At 31.4% G+C, this 21,345-nt stretch overlaps 1 protein-coding gene across 1 annotated transcript in view; it reads left to right on the top strand.

Annotated features, from left to right (window-relative positions):
* LOC127287495 (dynein axonemal assembly factor 10) overlaps window positions 1–17,391 on the top strand; it is a 97,647-nt gene extending 80,256 nt beyond the window's left edge. Inside the window, exons 2-4 of the mRNA XM_051314467.1 lie at window positions 9,959–10,459; window positions 15,141–15,238; window positions 16,710–17,391. Of these exons, the coding sequence (XP_051170424.1) occupies window positions 9,959–10,459; window positions 15,141–15,238; window positions 16,710–16,917 (807 nt within the window). The 3' untranslated portion in view covers window positions 16,918–17,391. The remainder of the gene's footprint in view (window positions 1–9,958; window positions 10,460–15,140; window positions 15,239–16,709) is intronic.
* The last annotated feature ends 3,954 nt before the right edge of the window (window positions 17,392–21,345 follow it).

The following is a 21,345-nucleotide window of genomic DNA, read 5'->3' as shown; positions in this document are numbered from 1 at the left end:
TAAATATATTTGGAAATCCTTGTGTCAGATTTTAGTTATTAATGACTACAATAAGCATATAAAATTTTAGGACAATCCGTTAAGGCCAGGTCCAAGTGAGGCAACGCCATCTACATTGATACTAAAATTTTGGAAAATTTTTAACAGCCGTTTCTTGAAAACAAGATGGTAAAATGCTTTTTCCTTTATGGATAATTGATTATTGGCAAGATATACACCAGCTAAAGCTTTTTTTGAGTTAAAATAATAAAAAAATTTCATGTCAATAAATTAAATATGAGCACTTTTTTCACAAAAACTCTAACAGTACTTTCTCAGAAATTACAATCAAAAATGCAATTTCCATTTGGAAAATTAATAAAAGCTAAAAAATATACGACCTAAGATTTACCAATCACGAAAATAACAAAAAAAAAGTGTTTTAACATAACATATTTTACTCATTATGGCAGCCGTTTGGCAGGTTATATATGTCACCAGACATTTCGCAGTTATGCCGAAAGGAGGAGATTGGCGCTGTTGCTAACCACCTGAAATACATAATATACCAAAGGGCTGTTACAATCAGTAAAGCAGTATCAATATGTTAAATATTTAATAAAATTTTTTTTTGCTATTTTTGTGATTGGTAAATCTTAGGTCGTGTATTTTTTAGCGTTTATTAATTTTCCAAATGGAAATTGCATTTTTTATTGTAATTTCTGAGAAAGTACTGTTACAGTTTTTGTGAAACAAGTGCTCATATCTAATTTATTGACATGAAATTTTTTTTATTATTTTAACTCAAAAAATGTTTTAGCTGGTGTATATCTTGCCAATAATCAATTATCCATAAAGGAAAAAGCATTTTACCTTCTTGTTTTCAAGAAAAGGCTGTTGAAAATTTTCCAAAATTTTAGTTTCAATGTAGATGGCGCTGCCTCACTTGGACCTGGCCTTAAAACGTTTCTGAAATAATTTGTACACAATATTTTGTGACATACACACACATACATCTGAGGACTTCATATATATTATTTCTAGATGAAAATGAGTCCATATAACCCCATTTTAATAAATCGAAAAACGTCACGAATGCAAAGCTTCCTCATGAGGAAGCAAAATTAAAAAATTGAAGATGGATTTAAATTGGCAGCATAATATTTTTAGGAAATGGAATAATTTTTTTGAATTTTTTAGTTTTTTAAATTGCGTAGTACCAAAAAAGACAATGAAATATTTTTAAAAAGTGCCAACAATTTCATTAGTTTCAGATAATTTCATTAGTCCTACCCACGCGCTGTACCACTACATCAATTTGGCGTAATAAATACGACTAGCGATATTACGTTATATAAAAAAATTTGATTTAATGGTTGTTTTTAGGGGTTGTGAATCGGGAAAATTTTTCAGCAACAGGTTATAGCACATTCTTTTTTCCAATCATTTTTTTATCCAATAGAATTCCAAAACTTATTATTTTTAAGTATTCGCACCCTTGGACAAAAACTCACCCCCTTTTTAAGGGTTGAAACAAATGAATCCACTCTAAGCTCATTTAAAAAAGCACGATTTCGGCTTCAATTTCTAATAATAACGATTTTTTTATCAAGTCAAGATTTTGCTCCATGAATTTTGAAAGTGTTAAAAAATGCTGTTTTTAAGGGTTTAAACACCATTTTTCTTAAAAACCTGACGTGATAGAGCATTTTGAACACCGAATTTGAACACTTAATCGCATTTATCATACAGAAAATGTTTTTAAATCTGCAGGCCTACATCAATTAATCGTGAAAAATAATTTCATGATCCCTGTGCCGCTTATATGTGTGTTAAAAATTACAAATTTGAAAATGTGGATACCTATCTTGTAGTACACACTCTAGAGCAGAATTTAACACCTCATATAATTAAATAGATCGCGAAAGTTCGGGAAAGTTTTATTCGCAAGCGTGTACTTAATATAAAAAAGCTAAATTTTTCGATCTAATCACGAATTTATTATCAAAAAAAATTTAATTATGCAGGATATTCAAAAATTTTCTGTGGTTTATGTTCTAAATAACAAGTAAAAACAGTAACTTTTATGATTCGGCACATATTTTCAAAACAATAATTGCAATTAAAAAATTTATTTCTTTTTGAAACTGTGACGTTTTTTAAATCTATATAGCTGCCAAATGTAACAATGAATTTATTATCAAATCACTTTGGTAAATGTTAGTTTCACTATCATCGATTACAATGTACTTCTTCTTATTTGAGTATTCCAAAATCAACTTTTGTGCCAAAAATCGGCGTTACTGGCCCACTGTATATTGTCGAGGATCAAAATCATATTTCCAGTGTCTTGTTGATAACTTAAGGCATGTTAAATAAAGATCTCCTCGAACCTGAAAAATCACAGAAGTTAAAAGAAAATTACAGAAAATATTAATAATAATAAAATAAATTATTGTAAGTAAGTTAATTAATTAATTAATTGTGTATTAAAAATATATGTACAATATTAATTGCATAAGAAGTATTACATAAAATATTAAGTAACTTGAAATTACCAGTGCTTGAATATTATTTGATTCATCCATGCGCTTTTTTGGTGCGTGTAAACGACACAAAGACATTGCCATTTTTTCAGACAGTTTTTTTTCTTTTGGTATTAAAATTCTCAAACATGATGGAACATGTCCGGAAACTTGATCTTCTGCTTTTTGAGAAAGAATAGAAGATACGATTGTCTTCCAGTATATTCCAGACTCATCAGCGATATATATGTTTTCCAACATAAAGTTGTCGGATTTAATTTATTCTTTCAAGAATTTTGGAAAAATTTTCTGCACTTTCCAAGTCATTTGACATTTTTTCTCCTTTCATCTCAACACTTTGGATGTCATGCCTTTCCTTAAATTTATGTAACCAACCACTACTTGCCTACAAAGATCATTTTCAAAATTATAAAAATTTTAAAAACATGAATTTTTCGAAATTTTTATTTAAAAATATTACCAGTTAATATTACAAAAAATTTTAAAAAAACGCTAAAAATGTTTGACATTAAAATAAAGTAAATTAAACATTTATTTTTTTAATATACACAACAATATTTTGTAATAAAATTCAAATTGGAAGAAGCAACAGAAAAATCGTCGTTCACTTGAATGTTCAAAATTTTAGGGCCATCATTTGATAAACTAAACTATATTTTTCACTTGCATTATACGTATTTATACTTACTTTGAAATCTGGAGATCCATTTAGCTTTTCATTTAATATAAGTGCTTTCTGTCCAATAAGTTGACCGGATATAGGATCTCCTCTATCCCGCACTTGTTGGAACCACTGAATTACAGCTGCATCTAATTTTTCGTCTTTTAATTTTATAAAAACTTTTTTTTTATTTTTCGGACTTTTTAATAGTTCTTCAATTTTTGAAAAGTTTGTTTGTCAAAAATTCAAAACAAAAGATTGCTAAAAGGGACTAAATTAGAAGAATCTCAATTCAGACCTAAAAGATCAAAAACGTCAGTATTTAAAAAGTTATACTGTTTTGGTCCTCCAATCTGAAAAACGTAACGTGCGATTTTTTTCAACTCGGCATCGAATCTCTGTCCTTGGTTACCTCTTTTGTTACTTTTTTCCGCTGACTTTAAAAGACTTAACAATAGACTGCTCATATTCTGTAAATTATTTTTCTAACGAATTGGTTGAGTCGAGGTTTCAATTAGACTGTTTGGCATTCAAGTTCTCAATTTGTAGTTTTAGTTTAGCATTTTCTTGCAAAACAGTTGGTACATTTTTGGAAGAATAAAAGTTTGTCATTTTATAACCAGTAATGGCGCTTGCAGCTAATTTATACTATACTAGATTCGTAGTACAGAAAGGACACTGAATTGTAGCAGAATATTCTCCATTTTCATCAAACTGGCAGTTTGTACTCTTAGGAAACCAGGATATTCCAAACGTAGTTTTCAGATATGTTAATACAGATTTATCCAATTGATTTTTAATTTCGTGCTGCTCTGCTTCATTAAGTTCAGAAAAGAATATTTACTAGAAACACTTAGAATAAGGAAACAAACTAACAGAGTCAATTAATCACAGTCATTTCATTCACTATTTCCAAAAAAACCGGCAGGCAGAACACTACACGTCTAGCTCATTCCAAAGCTCTACAGTTAATTACAGTTATTTTATGTTTAATAATTATTTATATATATTCGTGTAGCACTATGTAACATTTTTTATAATGTAAAAAATTATATTTTATTATAGTTTACTAATTATTTCCTGCTTTTTAATGTATGTAACAATTGTGTTCATTACAACTCGACAGAGTAAAAAATGTCCGAGTAATTGCAATTGTTTATAATTAAAAAAGGTACCCTTTTTTCTTTATCGGTAATTATGCAATTAAATAATAAAATTCGATTATTTTTTTATGTACCTTATAGTATCACTCTTCTAGAGTAAAATGAAAGAAGAAAAATTGAATTTTCTCCATATCGTTCTGTAAAAATTAGGTTGTAAAGCAACATGTTTTTAATTAACAAAAAGAATAATTTATAAACTATTCATCCGATTGGGTTCGAAGTTTTTTCATTTTGTTCATTATCGCGAGGGGCACATTTTTATAAAGCTTCACTCTAATCGGATTATTATTAACAAAGTTATTAAACAATTAAAAAAGTGCCATTTCTAATCGTTTAAGTTCAATAACTTTTAAAAAAATCGATTTTAACTTGCGACCCAGCATTTTTTAGGTATTTTTAATACCTTTTTTTCTAATAACAACTTTTTTCTCTAAAATGTAGAGGAAAGCAACGAGCCCCAAAAAACCACTTTTCGTCATTTTTGATGTTTATTTATAACATTTTCTGCATCCGGAAATCGAGAGCAAACTATGGGGCCTTCATATTATCCCCCCAAACTACCGAAATCCGTTTAGAACAGCCTGTTTACATTTAATGGCACTTCTTGTCTTTGTTGACTGGCCTATTAATCTATTCTCAAGTATTCACACTAAATAGAAAATCTTATTTTAAGATGAGTCTTAAAATCAACACTAGTAATTATAATGGAAATTGCATTGCGTAAATTCCGAAAAGTTGTCTTAAAAATGTTTCCTCTTAAAATAAGACCTCTTTTCTGCCTTAAAATAAGACTTTCTTTTTACTGTGTTCCCAAGTATTTCTAAATATTCTCAGATATTCCTTATGTTAGGAATATATTCTTCGTACGCCCAGTTTTTTACCCCTCGGGAATATGAAATAGGTTTCGATCTTCTGATTGGTCAATGGATAACACATCAAAATAGCTAGGCGGTAGATTTGAAATATTTTCTTGAATCTCGATAGATAATTTTTTTTCAATAGGTAATACTCGTCCCAATCATCCTTGGAATAAAAATATAAGTTCCTACAATGAAACGTTGAAAAGGAATCAGGAATCAAAACCGAATAAATTGAACTTTTAAAAATAAAATAAAAATTGTGAAATTAATAAAAAATTTACAACGTCACACTTCAGGGCGCGTCACGAATACAATTTGCTAAATATTAGACTCGAAAGGTAACCGAAACATATCAGAAATGTAAATAAGGTGAAATACTGATATTTAACATTTAGCCCCAGGGTGCGTTTTTGACTTGGACAACAACTACACAAAATTTGACTAAAAATATTTAAAAAATGGTTTCAGATACTTTTTCAGCGACCCCAAATTAGCTAAAAATCCCGTGTAAAATCATATGGCAAATTGAGACACGCTTTGGTGTACGATTTCATATAGGAATTTATGATTTTGTTTTTAAATAGCAACCTATGTGAATTCCTACATTATTTCCTATAATTTTTCTGGCATATTACACAATGCGACAATATTTTAAAAAAGTTTTGTTTAAGTGACTTTCTTAATTGTTTTCCTTAAAACTATATAAAATATGAAAAAAATCCCTATTATACCTTCAAAGTACTAAGCGTTTTTTTTAATGTAAGGTCTTGTGATTTTTGCAGTTTTCAGTGTTTAATTAATCGGTTTCAGCTATTAGTTGACGAATAATAAAATTAATTAATGTAAACATAATTTTTTATTTGAATTCACACATAAAAGAAAAATTCACTTAAAAAGACATTTTAGCTTAAAAGTGAATATTTTGACTGATTTTTTTCTTTTTTTCATATCCATATATCCTCTCGCATTAAGTTCCATATATAGTCGCCCATCATAGAAGTGTCCCATGATCCCTGGTAATAAATTCGCTTGAAATATGCTACTCGGGGGGTTTAGGGTCGCTGATTACGGCAATAAAGTATAATTTTAAAAATTCCAAACTGCGGATCCAGTATGTCAACAAAAAATTTTTTTGGTAGCCATATTAGATCCGCCATTTTGAATTTTAAAAAACTGACTTCGGATTCGTAATCAGCGAGCCATAAAACCTTTAAGAGTGTCGAACGGTCTCTGAAATTCTTTGGCATTTAATAATCGCCCTATAAAAACGGCACTGAACGTGAAAATAATAAACATTGATTTTTAAATACTTTTTTCTCAAAATCGGAAAAAATACCAAGGATCCTCATCTTATAAATATCTTAAAGTCGAAAGATTGTGCAAATCTATACAAAAATGCGATTGTAAAATGAGAAGTATGAAAGTAATATAATTTTAGGTTTATTACGTCCTGCAGCCTTTAGGTGACAAAAGCATGCAGGGAGCACAATGTCGCAGCTGTCATTATATTACTTTCGTACTTTTCATTTTACAATCGCGTTTTTGTATAGATTAGCACAATCTTTCGGATTTAAGAAATTTATAAGATAATGATTGTTGGTATTTTTTCCGATTTTGAAAAATGGGTCCGCGTTTTAAGAAAAAAGTATTTTAAAATCAATTTTTATCATTTTCACGTTCAGTGCCTTTTTTATAGGGCGATTATTAAATGCCAAAGAATTTCAGAAACCGCTCGACACTCTTAAGTAGCAAATCTCCAGGGAATTTATTAGTTTTAAAAATTTTTGTTTTTAACTCTCTTCCGCTTCTAAGAGGGTGATTTCCACCTTAGAATCGAAACTTTGCCGTTTTGAAAAAATTTCTTTTCTTTCATAGTTCTATGAAATTTCCGTACTTTCATTCAGTTTGGTGAGTATCACTTGGGTTGTTTTATTTCTGAGAAACCGCTTTTCTCCATTAAAAGATATAGCGAAAAAGTTGTATAGTAATGAAAATAAAAGACTAATTCACAAACTTATTTACAGAATCTAATTAATAGATAGAAAATATAATATAAAACAAAAAAAAATCTTTTTTGTAGTATGTAGTTCTAAGACTTTGAAATAATATTTCAATAATATTTCATAAATAATATTTTAGCATATTATACTAAAATTCGTGTTTTTGAGTCTTTTAAAAGCATAAAAAAGTAAAAGGGTAGTAATATCAACAAATCCAATAAATGGTATTCATATTTGAATTAGTTTTAGTGAAAAAACAAAAAAATTAACTTAAAAATTTTTTTTTTGAAAAGAGAAAAAGTAGACAGCGTAAGTAGTAGTGTCACTCTCTTCCCCCACCACTCGGTGTCACCTAGCTGCTAGTGATATACCTTTCGTCTCGCATCTTTTTCGTCAGTCTTCTTCCGACACCTCTAGAGGTGCCCCTGTGACCAATTGGAAGTGACTCCTGGCTACCTGGTGCTCAGTAGAGGTGCGTCTCTCTAAACACCAGAGCCTTCCACACTTCCTAGAAGAAGCTGTACTTGTTCCTGTAGGCGCTCCTGCGGAACAGTAACACCCTTCGCCCTCCTTCCACCTGGTAAACCGGACTTCTTATGGGCGCTCCCGTAGGAGACTGGTGAACCAGGTTACACACAAACATGGACACTTACACAACAAGACCGTCCTCGTCGGGTAGAGGCGCTTCTCTCTCGACCGAGACGATGCTCCAGGACGATCCCCATCTCGAGGCGCTCCTCGGATGGAGGAGACTCCTTGTGAATTTACTTTCGCCCTTGCTTCGTGTCGGGCATTAATATGAGAATCGATTTCCATATCTAGCTTCTCCCCGATTACGTAATTAATCGACCTCGCGTGCACGACCCTAGTTATCGTTCGTACCGAAGACAAGGAGGTAACTTCTCGAGCGTACCCCGCGCAAATTTAAATTAGCCATCCTGACTGACATCGTCGCGAACGTTTTCATTGTTAAATATTGTTGCTTTTGATTTGCAGAATCACTCCGAGCGAGATATTTGCATTATATAGTTTCTTTTGTTCATATATATTTTATGTAATAATTCATTTTTGTATATTTCATTATTCTTTTATTTAAACAATATAATATCTTTCGAAGGTTTAAATAAAGACTCTTCAATGACTATACCTCTCCTCTACATCATAGTAAGAAATAGTTCCGAAATTAATCAAAACAGATGGCGCTTCACGCCATCTACCGAGATTTACAGTAACTAGTCAAAATAGGTACCCGGACTCCATCCGGCGAGCAAATCCTATGGCAAATAAACTCAGATCATTACAGTTTAAAAAATGGGCATGGGTAATTTTTGTGCTACAAATTCAATCTGCAATGACAAATTCCTTGAATTTATGAAATACTGCAACTTAACAAAATAAAGCAGAATCAAAAAATTTGATACAAACATCTGTAAAATTTTCTAAGAAAATATAAGATGTACAAATCCTTTGATAACACTGTCCGACAAAATTCAACTTTTTTTGACCCACAAAAAAATCCAACATTTTCGGAAATTAGGACCCAAAAAAATACCCGTGTCTGACCGTTTTGCTAGATCAAGTTGATTGTGGTTTTTAAGGGTGAAAACAACCCCTAAATGAAAAGTGACAAGATATATTTTAAAAATTATTAATATTTTATAAAACTTGGTATCTGGGGGTTTTCGGGGTCGCTTATTATGAATATGTCAGATTTTCAAAATTAAAAATGACGGATTCTATATGGCGGTCAAAATTTTTAAAAGTTATTAATTTTTATTAAATTTTGTATCTAGGGGTTTTTTGGGTCGCTGATGACGAATCTGAAGTTAAATTTTCAGAATTCAAAATGGCGGATGTAATATAAAAAATTAATAACTTTTTAAAAATTTGATCGCCATATTGGAACCGCTATTTTCAATTTTGAAAATCTGACCTCAGATTAATAATCAGCAACCCCGAAAACCCCCAGATACCAAGTTTGATAAAATATATATATCATTGCAATTCTTGTAATTAAAATATGATGTTAGAACCCAATAAAAAAAAAGAATTGGGCGTAAGCGATAAGAATTGGTGGTAACTTAAGCTGAATTCGGTTTGGCGAAAAAACCGAATTGGAACGTTACGGTGAATTATTTTTTTTCTTACCGTGAATTCTTTTTTCTTAAACATTTGAATTGACGTTTGTTTATTCGAGTTTGTATTATAAATGAATAAAATAAATGCTTCGAAGTCTAAAAAAGCCGATTTGGAATAAGAAATATATAATTTAAAAAAAAATAAATGAAAGCGAAGTGTGACAGATTCACCGACGATTTTATCAAGTGAGTAGTGTTCATATGATAAATTTACCATACGAGTAGTACTCACATGGTAAAATTGTCGGTAAATCTATCACATTTCACTTTTATTTCTTTTTAAAAAATTATATATATTTCTTATTCCAAATCGGCTTTTTTAGACTTCGAAACATTTATTCTTATTCATTTATAATGCAAACTCGAATAAACAAACGTCAATTCAAATGTTTAAGAGAAAAGAATTCACGGTAAGAAAAAAATAATTCACCGTAACGTTCCAATTCGGTTTTTTCGCCAAACCGCATTCAGCTTAAGTTACCACCAATTCTTTTCGCTTACTCCTAATTCTTTTTTTTACTGGGAAGTACGTAAAATTATAACATTGTGAATTGTGTAAGTTGGTAGTGTTAACTTACATACGGTTTGAATGATATATTATTATTTTGCAGGGAAAACTACACATATACGACTTAGAAAATCCATCAATGCCTATTTACACAGCCGATGCACATAAGGAAATCATAAACAGTATTGATGGAGTAGCGGGGAGTAAAGTTGGTTCTGGTCCACCTGAGTTGGTTACTGGATCTAGAGATGGGACAGTAAAAGTTTGGGATCCACGTCAAAATGACCGTCCAGTTACAGTAATAGAGCCAACTGATTGCGAAACTCGCCGAGACTGCTGGGCTGTAGCTTTTGGTAACTCATACAACTCTGAAGAAAGGATTGTTGTATCTGGCTATGACAACGGAGATATTAAAATGTTTGATTTAAGAAGAATGGCGCTCCAATGGGAATGTAATGTTAAAAATGGTGTATGCTGCCTTGAATTTGACAGAAACGATATTTTCATGAATAAACTCGTTGCAACGACATTAGAGTCAAAATTTTATGTGTTTGATTTGAGGACACAGCATCCAAAAAAGGGATTTTCTTATTTGTGCGAAAAGGTATATTAAAATTTTTGATTACTTTGCTCAGATAGTGCCTTCATCAAATATTTTATTTAGTAGGATTTAGATTCTTAAGTATTAGAATTTTGAAAAAAAGTAATTCTCTAGATAATCAGGTTAGTTGATTGTAACGGTATATTTAAATCAGTTGCATTTAAAATATAAGTGAACTGTTCTAGAAATATATGGAACAAGTGTAAAAAATGGTCTAGAATTTTTATATAATTGTTGTAGATTTGTAACAGAGTTTTAAAAGGCTGTTACAGATTTATTTAGAATTATACTAGAACATTATTATAACACTGTTTCAAACTTGTACTAAAAATGTTACAATTTTAGAGAATCGTTTTGTTACTAATTTGTTCTAGAACAATTACATTATCATTCCATAACAGTGTTCACTTGGAAAAATCTGAACCGTTTGTTTAACTAGCGAATCTTGAATTAATCAGGTCTTAGTCAAAGTCAGTCCGATAAAGCGTAACTAGTGGATGCAGATTTAAGATTTACTAGTTACATATACCGAATACCAATAGCAGTTAAACCGAATTAAATCTGCATTGTTCCATTCCAATTGCGGATAATTCCAAATTAATTTCGGATTAATTTCTTAGGCTGATTAGATCCAGATTGTTGTACAAAAACAATCCGATAATGATTTGCGATAGTCTGAAATTAGTCTGGAGGAAAAGATAAATCTGAGATCAGTCCGCAATATCTATGAAATCAGTCTGCAATGATCCGATTTTAGTTGCATCAAGAAACTTAATATGAAATGAGTTTGATTTTGGTTTTAATTTTTGACTTGAGTAAATTCGAATTGGTAAGACGAAAGACTCAGACGTAGTTGCTACGACTGTAGGCTGGACTCTCGCGGTAGGAGTGCCAGAGACTCAGCTAGATTTGCTCGAGTCTCTTCACTACAAACTGTGCTTTGGTCTTAATCAGATGTGTGAGGTACGGGAGGGGAAGCGACGGAGGATGCCTTTAGTTACTTTCCAGAATCAGAAAATGAATCTTTATCACCAGTTGAAGTAGTAAGACTGGTGGAGTACTGTTACCAGAAGGGTCTTTTTTAATTTTGGGTTGTAATGCCAATGCACACCATGTTATTTGTAGTAGTACGAACATTAATGAGAAAGGTTTGTAACTTCTAGATTTTTTAGTGAATTTAGACTTAGATCAGGGAAATGAGCCTACCTTTGTTTCAAAAAACAGCTGGAAGGTGTTGGATATCACTATCTGTTTGAGGTCAGTGTGGGAGAAAGTGCAGGACTGGAAAGTGTCGGATCAAAACTAACTTTCAGACTACAGACTTATAACATTCTCAGTAGACTCAGTTGTTCATGAATATAAGTGGGGTCGTAATCCTAGAAATAACAACTAGGTTTCATATCACAGAAAATTAAAAGGCATTAAAATAAGCTGCAACGCTTCTTATTTTAATCCAATTTTGCTTATTTTAATCCATTTTGGTATTAAAATAAGCAAAATTGGATTAAAATAAGAAGCGTTGCAGCTTATTTTAATGCCTTTTAATTTTCTGTGATTGCAAAGACCTTAGGGACTGCATGGAATGCTTCCTTGCTAGTTATAGTACAGAAGAAAAGGTGGATCGTGCAGCATAATTTCTGCAGGATTCAATTATTTCTGCTTTTGAGAAAAACTGTAACCCAAAATGGCTTGTAACTATCAGAAAGACCACCTGGTGGAATTGTGAGTTGGCAAGACTTAGGGGTACTTTGAGAAAGTTGCTTTATAAGGCAAAGAAAAATAGGGATCAACAAGCATGGGAATTGTACCATACAGACCATAACTCTTATCAAAAAAGAGCAATACAAGGCTCAAGCTTACGTCTGGAGGAATTTCTGTGAAATTATTCAAAAGGTACCAGAAACATCAAGACTGCATAAAATTCTAACTAGGGATGATACAGCTAAGCTATCTACAATAAAGTTACCTAACGGACGCTTTGCCCATGACAGAGCTGAATGTCTGAGGCATCTTGTGGATGTTAACTTCCCAGATTTCAGGGAATTAGAGCAGAACAATGGTGATTAAAATCCAGGTAAATCTCGACTTGGACAAGAATATTGGAAACTAGCATATGAGAACGTGACTCTTAAAAAGGTTGATTGGGCCTTAGGCTCTTTTAAACCATTCAAAATCATGAGAGCAAGTAGGTTGGTTACACTCCTGACGCATGTAAAATGACTAAGGTGGTGTTTATTCCAAGGACTAGTCGAGCTGGTTATACAACAGTCAAAGACTTCAGACCGATTAGTTTAATCTCCTTCATTCTCAAAACGTGGGAGAAACGAAATGATACATTTATCAGACATGAATGTCTGATAAATCAACCTTTGCTTCTAGGACAGTATGCCTACAGAACAGGCTGTTCTGTATAAATAAAGGGTGCCTTCCCTAAAACTCGTACTCAAGCAACATGCAATGCGCCTAGAAGATGTGGCATACCAGATCCATTGATTAGGTGGATAAGAGGTATGCTCCATAATAGAGCCCTGGAAGCAGAGTATGGAGAGTATAACGGAGTATAACGAAGTATAACGGATGAGTTATTAGTAGAACTCAATAGCCAGAGATTTTATACGCAAAGCTATGCCGATTATTTCCTTATTATTGTAAGAAGTCTCTCTTTAGAGACAATTTTAGAGCGAACAGAGATTATTTTCACTAGGAAATAAAAGATTCCCACTGTGAGGAAACCAGTATTTTATGGAAAAGAATTTCCTTTTTCCGACTCAGTTAAATATCTAGGATTAATTCTAGACAAGAAGCTGACGTAGAAGAAACACTTAGAATATCAATATAATAGGTTTTACACTACTTTTTGGATTTTCAGGAGAGCAATTGAATCATCTTGGGATCTAAAACCAGACATAGTTCAATGGCTCTATCGTATAGTTCTATTGCTAAGGTTTTTGTATGCCTCAGTTTGGTGGATTAGAAGCCAGTTGAAAACGGTGAAATTAAGCTTGAACAACTGCAGGCAATGTTGTTTAGAGTGATTGCTGGCGCGATGGCGCCAACTTTTGCGTTGGGTTTCATGCTGGCAGCAGGACCTATACACATTTTAACGGTCGAGTAGCTGCTCTCATTATGAGTAGACTTCAAGCACAGGAAGAATGGAGAGCTAGGGTGACACACAAAACTCCCAGCCTTTATACTGAAGATCTCAAAAATTAGTATGAGAAAGGACAGAATAGTCAAAAGAGTGAAATTCAAAGCACGCTTCAAGACCATTATTCCTCAAAAAAAGATTGGAAAAAAGACTGTCCACTTGAGGGTGAAGTGTGGTATATGGATGGATCCAAGATGGAAAGAGGCACAGATTCGGGCTTATACTGTAAGTCTAGTGCCACTAAAGAGGCATTATCTTTGGATAATTACACCACGGTTTGGCAGGCGAAGATCTGCGCTATAATGACTTGCGCAATTTGTCTTGAAAAAAGAAAATCAGGCAAAAGAATCAACATTTGTTTCGATAGGCGACTTTAAAAGCCTTGAGAAATACGACTATTGGATCAAAACTAGTTTGAGGTTACCGAAAGGTATTGGACGAGCTAGGTTTAAAAAATAAGCTCTCATTTATAGTAACAGAACACTCGAGAATCAGAGGAAATAAAGAAGCAGTTACCTTAGCTCGCAGAGGCTCTGAGAAGACTATGGTAGGTCCAGAACCGGTGGTAGGTATTATCCCAGGTGTGGTTAAAGGAGTCATAGAAAGATAGTGTGAGAAAAGTCATGAAAGGGAGTGAGCGAGGACTACTGTAGGTAGACAGGCCTACGTTCTGTTGGGATTAAAACTCAATAAGAACATTGCCAAGTCCCTTTTGAAACAAGATCAGAATTATATATATTCTGTAGTGAGACATCAATACTGGGGATTATGGCTTTGTAGACTGATCCAGACTGATCCATCCGAATTTAATCCAGAATCAGTCCAAAATTTTTAATTTTATTTTATTTTTTAATTTAAGGGAGATTCCTCATGAAAAGTTTGTAAATACATCAAAATTCAACATTTTTTTCTAGTTACTTTATTATATTTGAAAAAACTTTTACATAGTGAAAAGAATAACCTAAAGTGTTAAAAATTATTAATAATTTTTTTTAATTTTGTTAAGATGTAAAGGGTGTTACAGGTGACGCTACATTTTTGTAGATGAAAACTTTTAGTCTATCAACATATCACGCCTACAAACAGAACGCAAAAGGTTTTCAGAGTAATCTGGACGATTTTTAGAAACTTTGTTTTTTTCCCAAATAGTCTTAAAATCAAAGTGTACAGACTCTATTGCCTGCTCACTGGAAAATCTGTTTGTAGATATAATAGCTTACATGTTTGAATTCATTAATTCAATTAATCAAAATAATTATAATCATTTCCAAAAATAAAATGTTATTTTCTTACGTTTTAGTTTATTTTTTGAGCAGTAATCGAAAACATAATTTTTAATACCTTATTTTACAGTAATATTGTTTGTTAAATATTTTTTATAGAGTTCAAAGCTGATATGTCTCTTTATCTACTCGAGACAAAATATCTATTCTATTCTATAATCTATTCACACGAATATTTACATATTCATATTTACTGTTGTATACTGTATGTTCATCAGCTGATTACGAATTATTCATATAAATTTTCTTTCAGGCTCACAAGTCAACTGTATGGGTAGTTAGGCATTTACCTCAAAATCGAGATATATTTGCTACGTGTGGTGGAGGTGGATCTGTTTGTTTATGGAAATAGTAAGAAATTTTTTCGCATATATTTTGAATTGCATATCTTTAGCGGAGAGTGGGGCAAAGATGTTTTTCAAAATATTTTCCCTACTTTTAGTCTATTACAACTTATGCTTACAGTATAATATTATTAATATAATTAGAGCAATTCAGGTTAAAAGCAAGGAATTGATAAGGATTCAAAATTTTAATTATTTATTTATTTTTTATTTATTTTGTCCGACTCGGTAATTAGGTGATACTTCCTGTTTAATTTACTGATCAGAAAGCTCTGAGCTATGGGTACAGGTAAGAAAGAGAAATAGCATTTAAAACTAGATACTCAAATAATTACATTTATTGAATATAAATTAAATTGCAATTTATCAGAAATATTGGACTCCAGTTTTAGATCCTTTTTAAAATGAGTTTAATTAAAAGTTAGATTTGATATGTTAAATTCTGAATAAGAGTGATCCTTGGTGAACTGTCCTTGTAACTAGACCCGATGTGGATTAATCTTTTTTAAAATTTTAATTACAAAACATCATCACATTTAATTACTTTATAGTGCTCCATAAGTTTAATTTCCTTTAGTTTTACAAATTACCACATTACAACTTTTATATTCAGAAATCGTCCTTATTTGCCATTTCCTTTTCTCTAATTCAAAAAACGATGACCCAATCCAAAACAGTTGTCGTCCAATTCTTTTTTTTGCATTGGATGTAAGCCAGTTTTACCTTTGACCTACTCTCCTCTAAGTGTAGTAAAATTCTGTGTGATGTGAATTTAAATATGTTTATTAATAATGATTGTTGAATGTTTGGCAGTTTCAGGGTCCTTATTAAAAAGAATTTGAAACTAGATATTTGTTTTTCTTTAGACGTTTCGACCTGTGTTTAGGTGTTTTATCAATAAGAAATTTTGAAAGATTAGCACAGTTTTTAAAACAACCTTTCCCTATTATTTATAACATTAAACAAAAACAAACTAACAAAAGAACAATATATTTAAATATAGTTTAATCCATTTCATTCAATAGTCAAGGAATGTATCTGTCTCTTTTGATCTATGTGAAAAAGTATAATTAATTAATTAAATTAAGCATTTATTTTTCAAAGTTAAAAATAAATGATATTCTACTCAAATAAACTTATCATTAAGAATTACTTGAATAGTTATGAAAAGTACTGAATAGTTCTAGTATATTGAAGGTTATTTGGATTATGAAAACTTGATGAATTATTATATTTCCTTCTTAATTTTGCCTTAAGCTATTATCAAAAGACTCCTCCGGTAATCGAGCACAGATACAATGATTGTAAATGACGCGCTGAAGAAAAAACAAACACCTAGTTTAATATTATTTTTAATATCGGCGTCAAAGCCTCTAAACAATCATTAACTTCTTATTTCACCAAAGTCACGAATTAAAATCACATTATGTATTTATTAATTATTATATTCAACTTTAACTATGTATTTTCATTTTTAGCAACTATCCGAGTAATAGAAAACAAGTTGGTCCCGAAGGAACAGAACAAGGGGTAATGGGTACACTAAACTCTTTACAAAATTCAAATATATCGTCTCAACCAATCAGCTCTTTGGACTGGAGTCCTGATAAATTGGGCTTAGCTGTTTGCACTTCTTTTGATCAATGTATTCGAGTACTAATTACTACAAAATTAAATATATGTTAGAAATTAATATAAAGTCGCCTTTTTAGAATTTTTATTAAAAATTAAGTAGAGCAGACCGGGTAAGAAGTGAATTAAAATGAATAAACACGTATCTATTCAAACTTCATGAAAACGCGTTTAAAGTTGTGAAATATGGTAATCTCGATCAAGATCACTAACTTTTTATCACTAAACTTCATAAAGGGGAATTTTGGAAATTTTATGCGATTCGTTAAATTTTTTAATTGGTAGAACATACAGTAAGTGCTGGATCTATACTTAAACATATTTTTTTCTGAGATAAACGATGAATTCCCATCAATATCAACATACCAATCCAAGCTCGCTGTTTGATAATTCATAAGCATACTATAAATTATTTTATTTATTTAAAAATATATTATATGAAATTATATTTATATAGAAATACAAATTTGTTTCTCCAACAATTTTTTCTAAAATATCTTGACTAAAGAATAAATAAAAAAAATCAGACACTTTTATCTTTTTCCCAATTAATACTTAATACTTAAATCTACAAAATCTTTATTTTTAACATCATTTTCATGAACCTTCTGGATTAGATGGAAGTGAAAATCGCTCCACGTTTCTTCGTACTCGAGAACTAGTATTTATTTTCGAGAATAAAACTTTTTTTTATTATGTTATTATTATTTACATTGTTATAATTAATTAACAAATGAAGATTATATGTCAATTTATTGAGATAAACGATGTTTCTGCTGCTGCCCGCTACCCTTATCAAGTTTACATTTAATACATTAAACAAATATAATTTTGAAATAACACTGAGAAAAAGAATTTTGTGTTTGCAACAAAATTGTTTGGTTAGGCAGTTTTGGTTCTTGTAACCAAATTTTGGTTGGCTGAAACAAAGTCGTAGAGTTATCTCAACCAAACATTTGGTTAGGCCAACAAAATTATTTGGTTGAACATTTTTAAATTCCAACCAAAATTTGGTTACGACAACAAAATAATTTGTTAACACAACCAAATAGTTTGGTCTAAAAGACCAAGTGATCGTTTGTTGTCCTAACCAAAATTTGGTTGCGACAACCAAATAATTTGATTCGCTCTCAACTTATAGCTTAAGAGGACAGTTAGCTTAAATCTCTCACAAGGATGGGTAGTCCAGTGGTCAGAGCTCCCGACCTTCAGTTTTAAAATAGAGATTCGATCCCAGGCGGAGATGAGATTTTTCAAAGTCCACAAATATTTCAATTGGAGAAATATAAATTCAATGTTATATTGATAATAAATAAATAATGAATTAATTAAAAAAGATAAAAAGAAAAGAAATAAGGTAGAATACAATTTTTAATTTTTTTTAAAAAAAGTGTTTGTTTGATCAACCAAATATTTTTGTTATGCTAACAAAAACCTAAACTTTTGCGTTGCGTGACTGACGCGTTGATTTTAGCATTGGTTGCCAATAGCAACCGACGCAATGCATACGCAACGCAAGAGTTTAGGATCCTATTGGAGAAAGGCCTTTAACTTCTACATTCTTGTATATGAAGAACTGCAATTCAGTACACATACGTATTTTCACGTGTAGATTACAGGAAAAATATAGCGAAACCCATTGGATTTGATGGCTACAAGCTAGAAAGGACAGAAATCGGTTTTTTTCTAAAAAATTGCAAAAAATGACCCTGTTCCCCCCTTTAACTTCTACATTTTGGTATATGAAGAACGGCAATTTAGTACACATACGTATTATCACGTGTAGATTACAGAAAAAATATAGCGAGACCGATTGGATTTGATACCCCCCCCCCCTTAACATTATTTATAATTTATTTCTATGTAAAAAAGAGGTTATTCTTTTCGGTGTACACTGACAAAATTAAAGGAACTCTGCTGTCTTTGTAGAGAGAATTGTTGTCTTTTACGCGAGAGGGCAGTGTACTTCGCCACAAAGAGAGATGCTACCCTCAAGAAAGCGAACTGATACTCCTTTTAGCGAGCAACTGCTCAGTCAAAGTACAACTTTGACTGATTTTGACAAGTGCCCCTAAAAAAAGGACAACAGCTACTCGCCAAAGAGCAGCAGCTCGCCCTTATTCGAGCAACAATTAACCCTCGACAGAGAGCGTTGCTCTCTCTATTGAAGACAGCATCATCCTTTAAATTTTTTTAGTGTACGGAACCCTCGAATTAGTGCGAGTGCAACTCGCACTTGTCCGATTTTTTATTTTTTTATTATATGTGTTGTAATATACCCCCACAGCACCGAAAATTTCCTGAAAATTTCCTAAAGATTTATTTGCAAACTTCGGAAACTTTAATTGCAAAGTTTAGAGAAAATTGTATAAAGATTTAAATGTCCAAAATGAGTAAATGTTTGGCGTGAAACTTGACGGAAGATTTAAATTAAATTTTTCAGAAATTTTCGACGCGAAAATTGAGTGAAGATTTAAATTAAAGTTTCGTGAAATGTTTGGCGTAAAAGTTGACTAAAAATTTAAATTAAATATTTATTAAAAATTTATACCGAAAGTTGAGTGAAAATGTAATTTAAATATTCAGTCAATTTTTGTGACGAACATTTCCTAAAAATTTAAATTAAATTTTCAGAAAAGGTTGGACGAAAATATTTGTAAAAAATACAAAAATAATATTTAAGAAGTATTAATATTATTATTAATATTAATAATAATAATAGATAGATAGATAGATCTTTATTATTATTATTATTATTATTATTATTATCAATAAAAAAAATTTACTATCTGGGATTAAATATAAAATAAATAATATACAAACATTGTTGCTCTGCTTTGATTCACATTGAATCAAGCACTGCATGCTTGTTGAGCAAGAACTTTTGAAAACAAATTATGGGCTGCTGGGGATTGAACCTACATTCGCCGCGCGCTAGCTAAAGACCCTAACCACTACACTACAGATCTGCCATAATGGATCCGACATCTTGAATTTTGAAAATTCTCAAAATTTGATTTTAGTTTCGTAATCAGCGACCCTGAAAACCGTTGAGTAACAAGTTTCAAGCGAATCCACTCAGTAAAAGCGAGAAATTGAAAAGAATTAAAAATTTTTAATTCTTTTGAATTCCGTTTCTGACCAATTCTTTTGTATCTATCTTGGGTACTCGAAAATAATGCCAGTTAAATTCTTTTCAATTCCGTTTTAAAATTTTGTGCAGAAAAAATTTGACGGTTCGAAGATTTGAACTTTCGATTTTCATTGTTGGAGCTAAACAACTGTTCCGCGCAGCCGTATCAACTTTTTTTTTTAATAGTTTGTTTATTTGTTAGGAAAACATTGAAAATTACATAGATATAAACAATATACAAAAAGAACCTTGGTCTCTAACATATAAATATATTGATGCTTGCATGCACATAAGCTTGACCGGATCAAGTCTTTATTTATTTTTTATTTTATGGTATTAATAGTCTCTAATAATGTTTATATACATTTTAGCACTATATCACTTTATATTATGACTATTTCGAGTGAGAGAAAAAAGAAGTAAGTCACTTATAAAAACTGTCGTTGACACTCTTTCATATGGAATGGGAATAAAATATAAAAATTTGAAAATTTAACAATAAAAAAAAATTTTCCTTTTTTGAAACACATTAATTGGCGAATAAACACTTTATAAGAGAAGTCACTTTTTGGAATGATGATTTTGAAAATAGCACTATTGAATTGCTGGATGGAATATTTCGATATAGTCGTCTTTGACTAACATTTTTTTCCTTTTTGATCTCCGTCTGATGACGGCCAAATGGATGTTGTCTTCTGGTAAGCCACCAGTAATTTTTGTTTAATCTGTCTCGATTGTTAAAGTCACGGAAAGGGATGGTTTTATTTTAAACATGATTGCTAGAATTGTTAAATTCTTCGATCGTGGGTGGTAATTTTTTATTTTTTTGTGGCGAGACCTGTGGTAGATGATGGGAATATTGTTGTTGTCTTGAATATATCCAAGTTGGTCTAGTTGAATAAAACATTGTGGTGCCATGTATCCTGTTTCCATTTGCTAAGTCCAGTTACGAGGAGTAGCTGAAGATTTGTTGATGTAAGCGTTGTCTATGTTGATTACTTTTTCGTAAAATTTCCTAGTGAGTGAAATTACGAAGTTATCAATTCGAGGGATGTTTGCTGTGTTGTACAGTTCAAAATTGCTGTGATGTTTTCGATATTCGCTGTGTTGGGATCGGTACATGGATAGACATGCCCGAAGACATGTTCTTTCGAAGAATCTAAGGGATTCCATTTCTTTTTCTTTATTTAATTGAGTAATAATATGATGGTCAAATCTTATAAGTTGATCGATGTGCATACCGAGGTATTTAACTGTCGTTCTGTGTGGAATATTTGTAATTATTCCAGATTCTGGATGTTTTGCAGTGATTTGGAAGTTTTGTGAGGCTCTCATATTACTTTTTAAGC

Source organism: Leptopilina boulardi, unplaced genomic scaffold (assembly GCF_019393585.1).
Source record: "Leptopilina boulardi isolate dan_hultmark-lab unplaced genomic scaffold, ZJU_Lbou_2.1 LbouV2_371, whole genome shotgun sequence".
NCBI classification, from domain to species: Eukaryota; Metazoa; Arthropoda; class Insecta; order Hymenoptera; family Figitidae; genus Leptopilina; species Leptopilina boulardi.
This window is presented reverse-complemented; position numbering and strand designations above follow the sequence as displayed.